Below are 19,485 nucleotides of genomic sequence, written 5' to 3'. Positions count from 1 at the left end.
AGATATCCAAAATCTAGATGTATTGAAATAGGCAGAAAAAAAAGTTAACCTTGTAATATAGATATCCAAAATCTCGATGTAATAAATTAGGCAGAAAAAAAAAATTAACCTTGTAATATAGATATCCAAAATCTAGATGTATTGAAATAGGCAGAAAAAAAAGTTAACCTTGTAATATAGATATCCAAAATCTCGATGTAATAAATTAGGCAGAAAAAAAAAATTAACCTTGTAATATAGATATCCAAAATCTAGATGTATTGAAATAGGCAGAAAAAAAGTTTACCTTGTAATATAGATATCCAAAATCTCGATGTATAAATTAGGCAGAAAAAAAGTTAACCTTGTAATATAGAAATCCAAAATCTCGATGTAATAAATTAGGCAGAAAAAAAAAATTAACCTTGTAATATAGATATCCAAAATCTAGATGTATTGAAATAGGCAGAAAAAAAGTTTACCTTGTAATATAGATATCCAAAATCTCGATGTAATAAATTAGGCAGAAAAAAAATTAACCTTGTAATATAGATATCCAAAATCTAGATGTATTGAAATAGGCAGAAAAAAAAATTTAACCTTGTAATATAGATATCCAAAATCTCGATGTATAAATTAGGCAGAAAAAAAGTTAACCTTGTAACATAGATATCCAAAATCTCGATGTAATAAATTAGGCAGAAAAAAAAAATTAACCTTGTAATATAGATATCCAAAATCTAGACGTATTGAAATAGGCAGAAAAAAAAATAAACCTTGTAATATAGATATCCAAAATCTCAATGTATTCAAATAGGCAGAAAAAAAGGTAACCTTGTAATATAGATATACCAGATGTCCAGATGTATAAACAATTAAGCAGGAGCAGCTGAGACAATGCGTATCTTATAAACACTTATTCAGGAGCAGCACAGACAATGCGTATCTTATAAACAATTTTTTTCAGGAGCAGCACAGACAATGCGTATCTTATAAACATTTATTAAGGAGCAGCACAGACAATGCATATCTTATAAACACTTATTCAGGAGCAGCACAGACAATGCACATCTTATAATCACTTATTCAGGAGCAGCAAGGCACGAAAAAAAGTAAACCTCGTGATATAGATATCCAAAATCTCGATGTATAAATAAGGCAGAAAAAAATTTAACCTTGTAATATAGATATCCAAAATCTCGATGTATAAATTAGGCAGAAAAAAAGTTAACCTTGTAATATAGATATCCAAAACCTAGATGTATTGAAATAGGCAGAAAAAAAAATTAACCTTGTAATATAGATATCCAAAATCTCGATGTAATAAATTAGGCAGAAAAAAAATTAACCTTGTAATATAGATATCCAAAATCTAGTTGTATTGAAACAGGCAGAAAAAAAATTAACCTTGTAATATAGATATCCAAAATCTCGATGTAATAAATTAGGCAGAAAAGAAAGTTAACCTTGTAATATAGATATCCAAAATGTAGATGTATTGAAATAGGTAGAAAAAAAAATTAACCTTGTAATATAGATATCCAAAATCTAGACGTATCCAAAAAGGCAGAAAAAAAAGTTAACCTTGTAATATAGATATCCAAAATCTCGATGTAATAAAATTAGGCCGAAAAAAGAAGTTAACATTGTAATATAGATCCAAAATCTAGATGTATTCAAATAGGCAGAAAGGAAAGTTATAAAGCAATATAGATATCCAAAATCTAGATGTAATAAATTAGGCAGAAAAAAAAGTTAACCTTGTAATATAGATATCCAAAATCTCGATGTATTGAAATAGGCAGAAAAAAAAATTAACCTCGTAATATAGATATCCAAAATCTCAAATGTATTCAAATGGGCAGAAAAAAAGGTAACCTTGTAATATAGATATACCAGATATCCAGATGTATAAACAATTAAGCAGGAGCAGCTGAGACAATGCGTATCTTATAAACACTTATTCAGGAGCAGCACAGACAATGTGTATCTTATAAACACTTATTCAGGAGCAGCACAGACAATGCACATCTTATAATCACTTATTCAGGAGCAGCAAGGCATGAAAAAAGTAAACCTCGTGATATAGCTATCCAAAATCTCGATGTATAAATTAGGCAGAAAAAAAGTTAACCTTGTAATATAGATATCCAAAATCTCAATGTATAAATTAGGCAGAAAAAAAGTAAACCTTGTAATATAGATATCCAAAATCTCGATGTAATAAATTAGGCAGAAAAAAAAATTAACCTTGTAATATAGATATCCAAAATCTAGATGTATTGAAATAGGCAGAAAAAAAGTTAACCTTGTAATATAGATATCCAAAATCTAGATGTATTGAAATAGGCAGAAAAAAAAATTAACCTTGTAATATAGATATCCAAAATCTCGATGTAATAAATTAGGCAGAAAAAAAAAATTAACCTTGTAATATAGATATCCAAAATCTAGATGTATTGAAATAGGCAGAAAAAAAATTAACCTTGTAATATAGATATCCAAAATCTAGATGTATTGAAATAGGCAGAAAAAAAAATTAACCTTGTAATATAGATATCCAAAATCTCGATGTATAAATTAGGCAGAAAAAAAGTTAACCTTGTAATATAGAAATCCAAAATCTCGATGTAATAAATTAGGCAGAAAAAAAATTAACCTTGTAATATAGATATCCAAAATCTAGATGTATTGAAATAGGCAGAAAAAAAAGTTAACCTTGTAATATAGATATCCAAAATCTCGATGTAATAAATTAGGCAGAAAAAAAAAATTAACCTTGTAATATAGATATCCAAAATCTAGATGTATTGAAATAGGCAGAAAAAAAGTTTACCTTGTAATATAGATATCCAAAATCTCGATGTAATAAATTAGGCAGAAAAAAAATTAACCTCGTAATAAATATAGATATCCAAAATCTAGATGTATTGAAATAGGCAGAAAAAAAAAATTTAACCTTGTAATATAGATATCCAAAATCTCGATGTATAAATTAGGCAGAAAAAAAGTTAACCTTGTAACATAGATATCCAAAATCTCGATGTAATAAATTAGGCAGAAAAAAAAATTAACCTTGTAATATAGATATCCAAAATCTAGACGTATTGAAATAGGCAGAAAAAAAAATAAACCTTGTAATATAGATATCCAAAATCTCAATGTATTCAAATAGGCAGAAAAAAAGGTAACCTTGTAATATAGATATACCAGATGTCCAGATGTATAAACAATTAAGCAGGAGCAGCTGAGACAATGCGTATCTTATAAACACTTATTCAGGAGCAGCACAGACAATGCGTATCTTATAAACAATTTTTTTCAGGAGCAGCACAGACAATGCGTATCTTATAAACATTTATTAAGGAGCAGCACAGACAATGCATATCTTATAAACACTTATTCAGGAGCAGCACAGACAATGCACATCTTATAATCACTTATTCAGGAGCAGCAAGGCACGAAAAAAAGTAAACCTCGTGATATAGATATCCAAAATCTCGATGTATAAATAAGGCAGAAAAAAATTTAACCTTGTAATATAGATATCCAAAATCTCGATGTATAAATTAGGCAGAAAAAAAGTTAACCTTGTAATATAGATATCCAAAACCTAGATGTATTGAAATAGGCAGAAAAAAAAATTAACCTTGTAATATAGATAACCAAAATCTCGATGTAATAAATTAGGCAGAAAAAAAATTAACCTTGTAATATAGATATCCAAAATCTAGATGTATTGAAACAGGCAGAAAAAAAATTAACCTTGTAATATAGATATCCAAAATCTCGATGTAATAAATTAGGCAGAAAAGAAAGTTAACCTTGTAATATAGATATCCAAAATCTCGATGTAATAAATTAGGCAGAAAAAAAATTAACCTTGTAATATAGATATCCAAAATCTAGATGTATTGAAATAGGCAGAAAGAAAAATTAACCTTGTAATATAGATATCCAAAATCTCGATGTAATAAATTAGGCAGGAAAAAAAGTTAACCTTGTAATATAGATATCCAAAATCTATATGTATTGGAATAGGCAGAAAAAAGAATTATCCTTGTATAAATATAGATATCCAAAATCCAGTTGTATTTAAATAGGCAGAAAAAAAAAAACTTTGTAATATAGATATCCAAAATCTAGACGTATTGAAATAGGCAGAAAAAAAGTTAACCTTGTAATATAGATTTCCAAAATCTCGATGTAATAAATTAGGTAGAAAAGAAAGTTAACCTTGTAATATAGATATCCAAAATCTCGATGTAATAAATTAGGTAGAAAAGAAATTTAACCTTGTAATATAGATATCCAAAATCTAGATGTATTCAAATAGGCAGAAAAAAAGTTAACCTTGTAATATAGATATCCAAAATCTATATGTATTGGAATAGGCAGAAAAAAGAATTATCCTTGTATAAATATAGATATCCAAAATCCAGTTGTATTTAAATAGGCAGAAAAAAAATAAACTTTGTTATATAGATATTCAAAATCTAGATGTATTCAAATAGGCAGAAAAAAGAATTATCCTTGTAATATAGATATCCAAAATCCAGATGTATTCAAATAGGCAAAAAAAAATTAACCTTGTTATATAGATCCCCAAAATCTAGATATATTGAAATAGGCAGAAAAAAAGTTAACCTTGTAATATAGATATCCAAAATCTCGATATTAAAATAGGCAGAGAAAAAAAGTTAACCCCAATCAGTCGCTTGCCGTTTAGACTGGTTGGAAGATTGTTTGAATGAACTGGAACCAAATTTCCAATTATTTGCTTGAGTTTAAAGAAAATGAATTCTGTAAACTCGACCGCCGATCACACAACTATATCTGTACTTCGATTTCCCATTTCAGTTTCGCTCCCAGCAGGTGTGGTAGGATTGTAAGGGACACCAACTCAAACGAGAGCTTGATGTCGACAAATCATCAGAAATCTGCCAATTAGAGAACAGCGCACAGAAGGGGCCGATTCGAAACTCAAAAACCAGGAGATCCTCGCCGATAATGAACCCAGCAATCATAGAAGGTACAACTTGAATTGAACTCATCAACTACCAAGGAAGAGTCCAACAAATTTAACTTATGAACCAACTAAGACAATCCTAGCCGATACTCAGCAATCTTGAAAGGTAAGTTGATTTACATGGAAATTATTATGATTAATGTTATATGAAATATTGTGTGAATACAGGATATTTTCAGCTGAATCACATGAGATAAAGCCCATACTAAGATCAACTAACCATCTAGAATCTACTGATTAGAACAGTCAGCAGAATGAATCCAACTTGAATTTAACTGCTGAAGTCCAGATGAGAAATTCAGCCAGCATCGGTTCATCGGTTCAATGATGGAGTTCTTCTACAATTGATGGAGCAGAGACATTGCGTGTCTTATTACAATTATTCAGGAGCAGCAGAGACAATGCGTATCTTATAAACCCTTATTCAGGAGCAGCAACAACAGTAGAATATGTGAAGTATTCATTTATTTTACGTATCACCTTTTTACAAATCAGTCTGATGTGTAACATGAGTTTACAAAATTCACTGTCTATTTGAAGGGGCGGAATAAACTAAAGAAATAGTTGATTAGTAGTTGAAATGTCGATTAATGAAAATTAGGTAATTTGGGCTCTGGGCCTGAGAAGGAACTATTCATATTTGAATATTTCAAAAAAATGGCATCCTCCTGATTCTTTATATTGATTAGGCAAACTGTTTAGATTTGTTAAACAGATGAGTCATTTAAGTCCTTAAAGTTCCTTCTTGGAGTCTCATAAAATTTGCGCTCCATTAATGCATGGTATTGATCAGTTCGACTTGTAGGTCGGTTGAAATACACCTAATTTGAGATATAATATTGATAGGATAGTTCAGATAATCTTCATACTTCAGTTAAACATAGCTTTGCATAATTTGTAATAATGACATAGTTCATAGGATGAATTACTCTCATAGTCTTTATTCGATTATTAATATTAGAAATAGTGATTCATTTATATTATCTGTGGGTGAAAATGATTTGCATAGCCTAAATGTTCAAAAGGGAGAGCGTAGTCAGTTAAACAGTTGCAACTTTTAAACGCAAAAATGGATGTTGGAACGTTATTAGTTTGAACTCCTGAACTCGCCCAGCAAGTTTATGGACTTTGAATATTGAAAATGACTCCTTGGCCGAAAAGTGAAGGGCCGGGCCTTTAGTACAATTAGTATAGACTGGCTACGCCCCCCGAATATCATCACGTAGTTTAGAAAAACATAGACTAGGCAGTGTTCTATGTACAAACAGGGAAGTGTAATGAGATTCAATACTCATTACACTTCCCTGGTACAAATAATAAGTATACCAAACTGTTGATGTATTTTTGATGACATTAATTTTTTTGAAGGCCCATAAAAGCGATTTGACTAATGAGTCTAATATATTGATTTTCACAGAGTTTTAGCATTGAGCTTCCATGTAGATAATCATAGCTTGGTATATGAAAACTTATATCTAAGTACATTGTATCCACAGAGGTATATATAAGAGAGGTATAGCTAGGAGTAAAATGATATAAAGGAATGATAATAATGACCTGCAATGATTTTGATCGTTTTAATTTTGTTTATAGCTGTTTTGACTTCTTTCATTGTCATCCATATCATAAGGTTGAGTGGCTTTCATACTAATCGTGGTGTTTTATAATAAACAATTATTTAGGTGCAGCGGTGATTTTGTAGCACTTTTTTTAAGTGAGCCCATAATTTCACTGATAAAAAATTCCTGATGATGTAAATTGTAATAAATAGTACAAAATACATAGAACATAATTTAAAAAAATACATTTAAAAAAAACAATTAATAAAAAAATACATAACAAAAAAAAACCAAATTAAATTATAAGTAATAAAAGTAAACAAAACCAACAAACAATTAGTATATACTCTATAGGCCTTCATCATCAGGCATTTTTTCTAATCAACTTAATCTAATTATTAAAGGTTCTTCTTTCATAGAACAACCTTCTCCGTGTTTCCCAACCTCTTGAGATCCTTTCTGTTGTTGTTTTAAGCATTCTATCGGCTCAGTAATAAACAAAACAAATAACCATAAACCTTAACTAAATCAAACACACTAAAAAATATCTGTTTTGATAGAATGCTTCAAATAACTGATGAAAGATCACGCGTCCATTTACCTATGTATCACACCCTGTCACTGCTGTAACTGTTAATTGTTTTAGGGCTAATATCTGGGAGATACATTTAACTCTTTTCTAGAAAGAATGTTAAACAGCTATAAACGTGATAAGTTATCGATAGTAAAATTATTGTCATGTTTTCCCTGCAATAACGTTGTATTAAATGAGCGAACTGATAATGTTTGAAAATCTCAGGCAAAGTTGGAAAAACTCTAGCTATCTTGTAAAACTCTTGTTATCTTGTAGAATAATTTAAATGAAAATGAAAATAAAGATTGACTAGCTAATCTCAAGCTTTCCAGAGTTGAATCTTTAGGTTTTATCTCTGGTTTTAATGCTTTTATGTTGAACTGTTTTTTCTTCAAATACAGTTCACCCATTAGTTAAGGAAGAACTGATAATTCCTAGAATACAATGCAAAGTTTGCAAAATTTCAGTTTTCTTGTAAAAATAATGTTAATGAAATGAAATTAGAGCTGGATTATTTGAGTGAATTTGTGGTTTTATGTCCAGCTTTAATGTTTATATGTTGGAAATATGTTTTGTAGTTTTTTGTATAAACGGAAATCTTTCTCTTACATTGTAATTTGCTGAATAGTTGATATGATAGAATGCTTCATATTTCATGAAATAGACAAGTGTCCTTATGCCTGGTGACATCATGAAATGTCAAATTAATAGTCAGACTGGTCCCCATTGTCGGTGTTTTATGGATCCAAGTTTACAATTCTTTGTGTAATTTCGTTATTTTCCTATTGATTCAAATTGTATGAATCCGTTGCAGTGGAAATTTTTTTGGGTGAATAAAAACCTTGAAATACCTTGCATGATATGTGATATTAAAAGCTAGTAATTTTATTTTTTGAATAATCTTAAGTCATTATTATAAGGCTAAAAATGATACCTTGTTTTTCTTGATCGGTCGGGTCATTTCATAAATCAATGAAATTTGTAATCAGTTTATATATTTCTGCCAGGGCTGTTATGGTTAGCTTGATCATGATTTTACAGTAATATCTTGGTAGATAGGTGGCCGGCCGGGTATAGATTTAAAAAGTAAAAATGTAAATCAGATTGATTCATTAAATCTAACGCTTTCCAGAGTATTTGGCCAGGTTTATCTCTGGTTTTAGTGCGGGGAGCCATGGACTGAGAGTCCATGGTTGTGGGCCATACGTTTCTGTTTTAGAGTCTATGGTTGGACCATGGATGTATAAACTCTAGTTTATAGTTTATACATCCATGGTTGGACTGTTATTGAAATACAGTCCACGTGTTTGAGGAGCTTACATTATAATTCCTCGAGCACAAACCTGGCATTTTGTATTGTTGTATGAGAATAAATATGATTGAAATTCTTTATTTGTTTAGCTACTCTGAACTTTGTTAGTTCACCACCAGTCAGTGTTTTTTGTTATCTTGCAATCCACCCCTTTTTCTCAACCCAATATTCCCACCAACATGGTGCGGAGACGAGGATGTCCGGAAAACATGATAATCGAAAATTGGCAATACAGCTTGCCACTTTAACCCGGACACACTGACACTTGTTGACCGGTTAGAAGCGGCGTTGAGCTGCCGAGGGAGTAATTACGAAATTAGCAATCTTTTTGATTGTCAATATAGCCATCTCACAGGGGTGGATCCAGGCCGTCATGCCCAACACGGTCTAAAATTTTAAATGCCCTTCGAAATTCCTCTGCAATATTTTTTGTGACGGCATATGTTACACCACCCGCCGCTAATATGATATTTCCACTGAAGATCGGTTTGATTTTTCAGAGCCGTCGGCTTTTTCAGTGGCGAGGCTTATTTTTGAAGGGGGGTCTTGGGCCCGCCCCTGAAAAATTTTGAAAATTCAATCGCCGGAGATGCGTTTTGGGGCCATTTCCATTCACAGAAGCATGAGAAGTCGTGAGCCAACCACCAGAGAACAACGATCTGCTACGCGGTACAGCGTGCTTTTGAAAAAAGCATTTATAAATTTTCAATCTTTGTTAAGCAAAAAAGTGGGGTGGCTTTTAATAATATTGCAAATCGCCAAATTCGTAATGATGATTAGCAAGTAGGAGGATTGGTTTCACAACAGAAATCAACGCGTGGGATTCGAACCTGATTCAACGGAAACTTGTATTTTCCATAGACTGGTTACCGGTCACAGGCAACCAGTCTAGTTTTTCCATTACACCTGCATTCAACATTATTTTTCTAACCCGCAAATTCAATTAAATTTAATTCTTTTAATTGAACTCGTAAGTGGGATCGCTTTACTTTACTGATATTCTCCGTAGTTTAAGTTACAATTTGAGGCCGCATGCGAGTGTCACTGATGATGATATTCCATTGATAAATCAAATTATCACAAATAGTAGACAAAAAGTCGATATTTTCAGTTTTTTGCATTTGGTTTCGTTTTTGTTTCGTGGTAATTTTCCCCTTTATTTTGCCAGGAGCCCACATAGGAAGTAGTATCCTCAAAATCTATTCTAATTGAGGTGGATATTGCACCAATACAGGAATATTCACTATTTGATCAATGTGTCTTTCTAAACCATGTTTTTGATGAAATTGCAAGATTGCCAAATATTAGAACCTGTCAAACATTGGCAATTGGCTGTTGCAATCAAAAATTGCCTCCAATGTGCCAAGTATGTGTGTTTAAACTGTGCTGTAAATCACAGCTTTTGAACAACCGATTTTCAAAAATAAACATCTACGCTGACCTTATGATATTCAGCGCGTGTTCAGTTTGAGTCTTACAGACAGTAAGAATGTTAACTTTGTGCAATCTAAATGTTACAGCGGAACTATGATACAACGATCGTTTGAATATAAAGAAAATAAATTCTTGTCTTAAAGGAGATAATTATTTCATACTGGATTTAACGAACGAATCAGTTATAAGTTTTCTAATCGTGTGAAGTATGTTGTAACGAGGTTTCACTGTACTCGCACTGTCTTTACTTCGCGTAACAAAAATAACGACATCGACTTTTTCTGATTTCGACAGGTAAAAGAATGAATGAGAAGGAAACCGATGAATCTATTACTGCTCCAACAACTAAGAGTAAATCTGAGGGCTTGACTCCAGAACTGAAACAATTAGGATGGATTGTGCTGCGCTCGAAAAGATATCCGGATAAAGAATATTTCTACAATCAGAAATCGAAGGTTTCGAGCTGGATTTACCCCGCATCCAAAAAGGTAGATAGCCTATAGATATGTTTACAGAGCTCTCCGTAAGATTTTAACGGTTCGTGTAAATTAGGCGAGGTTTACACTGCAGTTTCAAAACTAAAACTTTATATAGATTATCTATTAGGCCTATGTAGTAGTCGTTCCCTCTTCTAGAGGTAACTAGTGATCTTATGATGCAGCTTATTTACATAATTAGAACCTTGTTAGATTGATGAATTTCCGGGGTCATTTACTTACAAGTTGGTTTAAGTTAAAAGGTGAATTCATGCCATAGTGAGAACAGAAATTGTATTGTTAATTTCCATGAGATTTGTCAACCGGTCAAGTTTAACCAATTTTTGAGCAATTGGCCCCTGTTCATTATTCCATTATATTACCTGTCAGTAATTGTCTTACTTTGAATAAAAATTCTAAGTTTCCGAGTCATTATTTCTGAATTCGTTTTAATAACGTCCGCATTGTTGTACATTCAAAATGTTTGTTTCGATCATTTTAGGAAGAAGCGACCAAGAGAAAATCGGCGCTTTCCGATGGGAGTTCTACCGACGCATCGGATGTCAAGAAAATGTTCAAGGCGGAATCCGTAGTGACTGACCTGTTTCGAAATGTCAAACAGAAAAGCGTCAAAGAATCGATTTCTCCAAATGTACCCAGTAAACAGCCGACTCCGTCCGGTACGAGTACGACTCAGAGATTACGACGTCCGAAAGCCGAAACTATCAAGAGACTTTCCGGCGGAAATGGTCGCAAAGACGAAACGGAATTGTCGAATTCACCGAGCAAGACACGAAGATCGCCGATAAAAAGCGTTGTCGTCGTTCAGACGAGAAAGTCGTCTCCGAAAAAACCGAGCCAAAAAATACCTTCGAAATCCGTTAACGCGAAGAAACCGGAAGCGTTTACTAGCACGGTGCAATTAGCGGCTGTTTTAAAGAGAAAGGGTTTAGAAAAGCCTGCGATCGAGGCACGTGAAATAAGTAATGTTAAATCGGATCAGTTCAATCCCAGTGTTAGGTCTACTACGCGAGTAGGAATCGGAAGAGGTTCTAGAATTCCGCTTAAACCGTCCGAGTTCGGGATTCCGTTACCGACTGCGAGGAGAACCGCGATTGATTACCAAGAGAGGGCGAAAACTGCAGTGAAAACGGATCCAATTTTGACTTCTATATTCAGTAAGCCTCCTGGTAGAACTACCGCCGACCAGACGTCGAAAACGAGGGACTCCTCGCCGAGAAAGAAGAAACCACCGGACAGTCCGAACCTGAGACAACCGATCGCTCATAGTCGCCGTCCGTCGAAATATGACTTGAACGATGCAAAAAACTTGAGTTCTTGCATAGAGAAGCGTGCTCTTCGATCTGCCAGCTGCCCACGACTAGCGAAACCTCGTCCAAAAATGACGGGTAGCAAACTCGTAAAACCTCCGAAAACCGAAGAAAGATTACCCTTTAAAAGTGAGCGAGTCGAAAATTTCGGTAATAAGGCGGTGAATAAGTCGACGGGTGGCCGGGTAGCTCCCGCTATAAACCCTGTAGCCTCTATATCTCAGGATATTCGTAATTATAAAGACGCGAAATCTTTTTTGTCGGCGACGTCAAAAATGTCGATGAGTTCGACCGGTCGCGATGTTTCGAGCATTCCTCGCCCGATTGGGTCATCGACGAAACCATCCCCAACGGATTCCAATAAACCTGATATCATCGCACGGAATTTCAGTCAGTCAGTCGCTCAAAACACCGTAGCTGGGGTCGCGTCGAAGAAAAAGAAGAATAAAAAGAATAAGGATAAAAATGGTGCTGCCGATTCGAATGCCGCACCGCCTTGTTCACTACAAATATCTCCTAGACAGCCTAGTATACTGGGTTGTTTACTTCCAAGTCCACCCAGTTTACTTCCTAGTGCATCTAGTTTACTTCCTAGTCCACCTAGTGTACCTCCTAGACCACCTAGTGTACCTCCTAGACCACCTAGTGTACCCCCTAGACCACCTAGTCCCCCTTGTTTACCCAATTTGCCCCCTAGACCACCTAGTGTACCCTCTAGACCACCTAGTCCCCCTTGTTTACCCAATTTGCCCCCAAGACCACCTAGTGTACCCCTTAGACCACCTAGTCCCCCTTGTTTACCCAATGTACCCCCTAGACCACCTAGTGTACCCCTTAGACCACCTAGTGTACCTAGTCTATATAGAAATCTTGTTCAGGGCATTGTATTAGATCGAATCGAAAGTCTGAAAGCGGGATCCACTTTTGGAGAATGGTCGCAAGTTCCCGATTTAAATCAGTCACAAAATCGGCCACAGGTTCAGTTCAGTTTCTACAATGCACCACGACCGTCGTTAGATAATCGGTCATCGATGTCGTCCGGACATCCTAGTCAATTCGGAGGCAAACGACCGGTAGAATGTTATCAGGCTACGTTCGAAGGACTCCCTGGAAGTTACGGATTATCAGAAACGGAGTCGCAGCAACAGAGCATTGACGAGCCGTCACTGGTTGAAGTGGCGCAGGTCGCGTGTGAGTAATGAGACAATCTCAGTTCGTTTTACCGTAAATTGATTTTTTTTTTGGATTTTACCTAAATGAAATTTTTTATTTCCACAGCCGAGACTCGTGTTGAATCTGATATGGACGTTGAATTCAGCAAGGGGGTAATTGATAATATATACACAGTTTGTGGATTACGATATTTGTCGGTTTTCATATTTTATAATTTGGAAGTTTGTTTATTCGCAGGCTTTGATGATAGTGTTGGATACCAATACACTCATTGAGCATTTAATGTTTATCGACAACATCCAGAATGAAGTAATCCCCGGTAAGATACTCCACACTGTACTGTCCAGCAACATGGCTAATAAGATACTCATATCAGGGGAGGGTGCACCCTCAAAAAAGAAGTATCATATGATCAAAAGGGCACCCTGTAAAAAAAATTCCTTATCTGAAAATATAAACTCATTTTTGGAAATACCGAAACAAGCTTATGAATTTAAACTTTTTAGGTATCAGTTTAATATTTTTCATTTTCCCATAAAATGTTAGGGTAACTTCACACCCCTTGTTCCCTCTCTTTAGACCTGCATATAGGCACCTACCAATACTGTTTTTGTAGATAACTTGTTGGTTTACTAACAGCCACCATCATGTGGAATGAACCCATAGCACTTGTTGATGATCGTTCGTCAATAGCTGAAATGCTTACACAGATAAGAGAAGTGTTTTATTTGATTTAACGTTTTTTCGTAGGTTTAGGGAAACCAACACTTGTCATACCGTGGATCGTAATGCAAGAAATCGATACGATCAAAGACAATAAACGTCGTATGTCAACGGTAAGTCTCTGCTGTTCAGTCAGAAGACTCCTCTTAACATGAATGCTTTCTGCTGAATCATCATTTAACTGGAACACAAATTTTAGAATCATTGCAACAAAATGTGAATTGAATTCCATTGTCGAACTCGAATTACGCCTAACTCAAAGATTTCTGGTCCCAATTGATTCAATTTAGGAGGAGTCTATTGTACATATATTAGTATGTGTATATTTTACATTTACTTCTATCATACCCATTTTTGTGACTCTTTCGTTTAATTGTTTGCTCGCGTGTCTCTTTTCAGTTGATTATTCAGGAGAAAGCTAAAGCAAGCGTTCGTTACCTTCATAGATGTTTCATGCTGAAAAATACGCAATTTTTAGGCCAAACGATTAAAGAGGTAAGCAGCCGATATACCCTCTAATTACTAATCGGTAGATAAGTTTATTCTATCACTTACGTCATTCTTTCAGTCCCAAGAAGCTTTGAAGAAGTTTGACGCAGCTAATAACGATGACAAAATCATACAGTGTTGTATGCAATATCAGGATAAATGTACGTACGGTTAATCTTTTTAATTTGAATTTTCATTCAAAATACGTAAATAAGCAAGAGAAATGATCAATTTTATGATTCTCCGTTCTAGATCCTTCGTCGTATGTGGTCATATTCTCGGAGGATAAGAATCTCTGCCTGAAAGCTACGATCAATGGTCTAAAAGCTTTTACAAGAAAGGTACGCGTTAGATTAGATGACCTTATTTCTACTGTGAACGATAGAAGAAAAAACGGTTTAAAGAAATGTTTTGTGTTTTTAAGGATTTGATGACTGGATTGAAAGAATTGAGCACTAGCGCAGTCGACAAAGATGATTCATGCATTTGTAAGTATGGGGTTCAGTTGCGTGAAAAAATTTATGCTTAAATTGGAATTTTGTGTGTTCAATGAAACGTGAAGTTCAACATAAATAGAGATGATATGCAATATCAGTGTAAGGTGAATATACGACAGAAATCCCACAATAAATCAGCCAAAAATGAAAAGTTCTATTGCAAAAGAGTCTATATTTTGAGCAAAATATTTTCTCTCGTATTGAAGTCGGACAGAGTGTTTCATCTCGCTGGAAATGAATATTTTAGATACGTTGGCAGATATTGTACCTTCATTTCATTGTTCATTCAGCTTCAGATCTAGGAAATACCGGTTCTACATGTACTGCTGATACTACTGCCGAGCAGGTCATTGACGTCCAAAATACGAGGAAAGTGAACTTCGTAAGTAAAATATTCCCAAAGTAACCAAAGTTATTATAGAAATTCGGCGCCCATTTCGATGAATTCTTACTTTGTTTTTTGATAGAGACGTGGACTGGTATGTGACTTGCAGACCGTGCTTCGTGATTTTCTGGCAAGGGTCATTGAAATAGAAATGAAGAAAATCTATAAAGAACTGTGGTCAGTAGTACGAGGAACCATCCATTACTTCTTCATACACGGATTGAAGTGTAGTTTGTTGTTTCACTGGTTGAATCTTTTTCTATCCAGGCAAACAGTTATCATACGAAAACCACCATTGACATTTCACGATATTTTAGAGTGCCTTAACAAGTGAGTATCACGCAACCCAACTTGCTATAACTGCTACATCTTCTAAACTTTCTAGTTTACTATTCATAGACTCTTTATGAATGATGAAACTCGAAATTCATGATACTACTTTTAGGCATTGGATCGCTGTTTTTGGAAATTTATTCGGGCGGTCGCTAGAGGATTACGTCAAACAATTACAGCAGTATTTCAAAGTTGACAATGGTAAAGAATGAATTCCTCATATCCTAAAATGATCCACCCACCAAATGAGAATTAAATAGTACTATATTGTTCTTCTTTAAATTTACTGTTTGCAGCTGTGCTCAGTTTTGACGATTTTTCGAATGTTTTGAGCGCATCAAACAGTCTGATCGATCCTTTGAAAGGAAGCTGGTAAGGATTATTATGATTACGTCTACTGTTGTCATGGACAATCTCCCGCTCCTCTGACATTCTCAAAACGATATTTTTCAGTTATGCAGAACACGCTAAACGCGTCATCGGAAATTTGGATTTCTTGTCGGCGGCTTGTCAGAAATTAATCGGCGTCAACGTAGAAGAGCACGAGACATACGAATCATTTATGATGGTAAAAGACGATACAAACAAGAAAATTTCGGTTTAGATACAAAAAAACGATTCGATGAAAACCGATGATGTTTTCTTTTACAGAATCTGAGAAATGAAGTCTCCTCTCAGCAGACGCCTGGTGCCGTTATTTTGGACGATGAGGATGAAGTGATGGCTACGAAATTAACCGGTTGCAGTCCGCCATGCACACCACCGTGTATTACTCCACCCTTAGAGCACGAATCGAATCAACCGGCAGCAGCTGCAGCACCGGTGATGTGCGCAGTCGCTAAACTTCCTGAAGAACAGCGGCAATACTTAATCAACATCGGCAAACAAAAATTCCAAAACGTTTGGTCGACTCTGAGCACGATGGCGTAAGTGTAATAATTAAACCTCGGTATTGATAATGATAAATTTCATTTTTATAAAGCGTTATTTTCTGAATTATGATGACTCACTGCACTTAACAATATCAAACAGTGCATGAAGAACTCTTGAATACCGGTAAAAGCCTTTTTAGCTGGTAAAAGCGTTATGAAACGTCAAAGTTTTGAGATGTGATTTTAAAATGGCACCAGTTGGGCTGAGATAAATGGTAACTGGTAAAAGTTGATTTTTAGATGGTAAAGAATTTAACGATCCCTTTATGCTGTTTCAGGAAACAGGTTTGCCAGTTTATAGGTTTAAACACATCCATTTCGTCCACGGAAATCCCGACACACGAGCAAACTGTGATATTTACTTCCAAGTTATTACCAGCTGTCTCACAGCTGCGCACTTTATATGTCAAGTAAGTTTTAATTTAAGTTTAGGGCTTTTCAGCTGAGCTGCCAACTTTTCCCCATTTTTCCAGATGTACATCGAAAATCAGTTAAACTTTGTTTATACATCTAACCAATGGCTGCCTGTTTCTGTATATTTTAGTATGTTGAACCTGGCTGTTGAAGATTGTCTCAATCATAAACTCATATTCGATGAACTCGGCAATGCATTGAATTTGATCCTTCCTGCCCTCGATACAGAGGTAAATTTGCGATGAATAGATAATTGATCAATTTGCAGAGCTACTGGCAAAGTAGATCTTAGGAAGAGAGTTCAAGTATCCGAATAGCCATAGAAGCGATAACACTAAACCCTCATCAGGTGAAATACAAGTGAATCAAATGATTAAACTACAGGTTCATATACAACATAAGTTACAAAATTACAATTGCTAAATTCTAAGCTAATTACAAACCAAGTAATACTTTGATCATTTGATTCACTTGTATTTCACCCGATGAGGGGATATGATCCCGAAAACGGTCGTGTTAATAAACTGTATTTACTCATTAGAAAATGAGGTTTTTAGTGTTATCGCTTCTATGGCTATTCGGATACTGGCAAAGTAACAATGTAGATTCGGCTCAAAGTTGGATCCATCTAACTTACGTAGATCCATATTGGATCATTTCATTCCTACAATCCCAAGAAGGCTTGTTGCAGCCTTTAACAATGCTAGATGTTACACTAATGTTTTTCAATTCACTTATTCATTTATCAATCTCTCTGAACTACAGTTTGTTATTCCATACATTATCTTGAAAGTATGCATATACATGTATGTGAACTATTTCTGTCCTAATTCAAAGTTGAAGTACTCATCCCTGTTATGCACTAAATGATTTGTTATGGCTCACAGGAATTAAGATATCCACATCCGAACAACGAACCCCCTCCCCTTGGCTACAAAAGTCCAAAGACCTCGGACATCGTTTATGGACAGCCCCTGGTAACTGAAATATATGCTGACATCATGAATATGTTTTCAGAATTCTTGTCCCGACGTTGACGCCAATCATTTGTTAGTTCTTTATGCCGATGAAGAGAACAGGTATGGTTTGAATTCCGCGTTTCATTCTGGGCGATAAGGATTTGAGCATCTTTTTTTTGAGGGCATTAATTTTCTCTTTTATTTCAGACTGCTGCTGCGAAATGGTTTACTTCAACTCGACGCGATATTGACACAAATCGATCAGAGTTTACAACAAATATCGCCCGAAGAAAGGGAATTTATCGTAAAAAATACCTGATAATATCGGGGGCATTATATCTTTGCATTTTACATGCATTTGATGCTCATTACTGGTGCTTCCATTCATTGTATATCGATATATGCAGAAATCAACGAGAATCTCACAATTGATGATAAAAAAGTTTATCTATCCGACAGTTTTGAGATTTATCTAAATCCGATATTCAGAGAAACACTAACAGCGAGAAAAATAAACTTTTGATATAATCAATAGTAAGATCGTTCATTATCTTCGCCAGTTTATCCGTCGTATGCAGAATTCACTGCCGAAAATAAGTATTATGGAGTTTTTCATAAAGGTTGTGGAAAAGTGTTCAAAAATCGGTCACTTCTCTATATGTAATGCTGTGAAATTATGTACATGTTTTGTAATCCAGTTAGCTTTGTAGCTTTAAAGTCTAAGACAAAAAAACGAAATAGGATTTTTTTTCACACTCATATTGTAAGCTTATATTTTCCTAAATTGATTATTTAGAATTGTGCTGACTTTTTGATCTGTTCTCAATGTTTTGATTCTTTAGAAAATTTCGTTATTGAATTCGATAACCAAATTTGTATGTTCTAGTCGTCTTAGGCTACGGTTGCTGAGACATGATGAAAAACTTCTTTCTTTTATTAAATTTCGAAACTTGAACATTTTCTAGTCTTTGCTTGGCACCTTTAACTGACATGTTTTACCAATTTTTTTGCGGCTTTGATTAATAGCTTAGATAATATAATGATAATATGGGCACCGATATATATATACCATGGTATTCACTGTCATTTTGTTAGCTTATGTATATAGGCAGATTTCTATTGTTCATCTTTACTGTGATTGTTGGCATCAATTGTTATTTTTGAGTATTTTTATATTTTCCGTTGAAATGCACTATGAATAAGGTATGTTACACATATGGTTACGAAAAAACTTAATGATAGTTAATTCATAGTAATTATTTGTAGGTACGTTTTTCTTTTATTTGAATAATAAAACAAACATTTTTGATTATTCATTAGTTTTTGTGAATTGCTGAAATTTATGGATTTCGTCTATTGAAAATATCGCAATTCTTCTCCCTTTTTAGTTCACTTATTGATTCTAGAAGCAGAGTAATTTTATTCGAATGCAAACTATTGACTTTCTGGGATTCGAACTCAATTCATTTCGTAATTCGCGCGTATATTGTATGTTTACATTATTATAATTGCGTTGCCTAGCAATGGACGCGCGCACTTCGGTTTCATGCCAAATCATGAATCTTTACCAACGAAAATCAAACAGATCCGACTGACTTGAAAAATTAAAGTGACAACATTTAAACAATGCGGGGCCATTTCATTACGTGCGAGAAAAATCGCGATTTAGAAGTAACGATCTAACGCGTAGTAATATACTAAAGGGAGCATCTCAGCGTTCTAATAGTTCATTATAGTGACTATTTGGCATGTCCATGTTCTGATCTCAAATTCAGACCCAAATTCATCACATAAAAGAACTATTGGCAATTGTGGACATTAAAATAATGCATATGATTGTGCCGATGAATATCTAGACTTTGTTTTAATTCATTTCTTAGTCAACT

The 19,485-nt window shown here is 34.5% G+C and overlaps 1 protein-coding gene across 1 annotated transcript; it reads left to right on the top strand.

The window, feature by feature from the left end:
• Positions 1 to 9,373: 9,373 nt before the first annotated feature.
• LOC141908276 (uncharacterized) lies at positions 9,374 to 18,825 on the top strand. The gene is made up of 21 exons (XM_074798247.1): positions 9,374 to 9,423; positions 10,182 to 10,375; positions 10,866 to 12,885; positions 12,973 to 13,019; positions 13,105 to 13,186; positions 13,618 to 13,703; positions 13,990 to 14,085; positions 14,159 to 14,240; positions 14,332 to 14,420; positions 14,504 to 14,567; positions 14,867 to 14,958; positions 15,044 to 15,138; positions 15,229 to 15,291; positions 15,407 to 15,495; positions 15,591 to 15,666; positions 15,748 to 15,862; positions 15,946 to 16,220; positions 16,505 to 16,636; positions 16,771 to 16,870; positions 17,658 to 17,719; positions 17,807 to 18,825. Exons 2-21 carry the CDS (start codon positions 10,190 to 10,192, stop codon positions 17,916 to 17,918), a joined length of 3,963 nt encoding a protein of 1,320 aa, XP_074654348.1. The 5' UTR covers positions 9,374 to 9,423; positions 10,182 to 10,189; the 3' UTR covers positions 17,919 to 18,825.
• The last annotated feature ends 660 nt before the right edge of the window (positions 18,826 to 19,485 follow it).

The sequence above is a fragment of the Tubulanus polymorphus genome, chromosome 7, assembly GCF_964204645.1.
Source record: "Tubulanus polymorphus chromosome 7, tnTubPoly1.2, whole genome shotgun sequence".
Taxonomy (NCBI): Eukaryota; Metazoa; Nemertea; class Palaeonemertea; order Tubulaniformes; family Tubulanidae; genus Tubulanus; species Tubulanus polymorphus.
The sequence above is the reverse complement of the archived record's forward strand: the minus strand, read 5'-3'. Positions and strand labels throughout refer to the sequence as shown.

Bases quoted from the DNA above. Each gene is read 5' to 3' on its own strand.
- LOC141908276 (XM_074798247.1), top strand. From the start codon at position 10,190: ATGAATGAGAAGGAAACCGATGAATCTATTACTGCTCCAACAACTAAG. The intron at 15,139-15,228 runs GTCAGTAGTACG...TTTTCTATCCAG, and splicing joins AAAATCTATAAAGAACTGTG to GCAAACAGTTATCATACGAA. The intron at 15,667-15,747 runs GTAAGGATTATT...GATATTTTTCAG, and splicing joins GATCCTTTGAAAGGAAGCTG to TTATGCAGAACACGCTAAAC.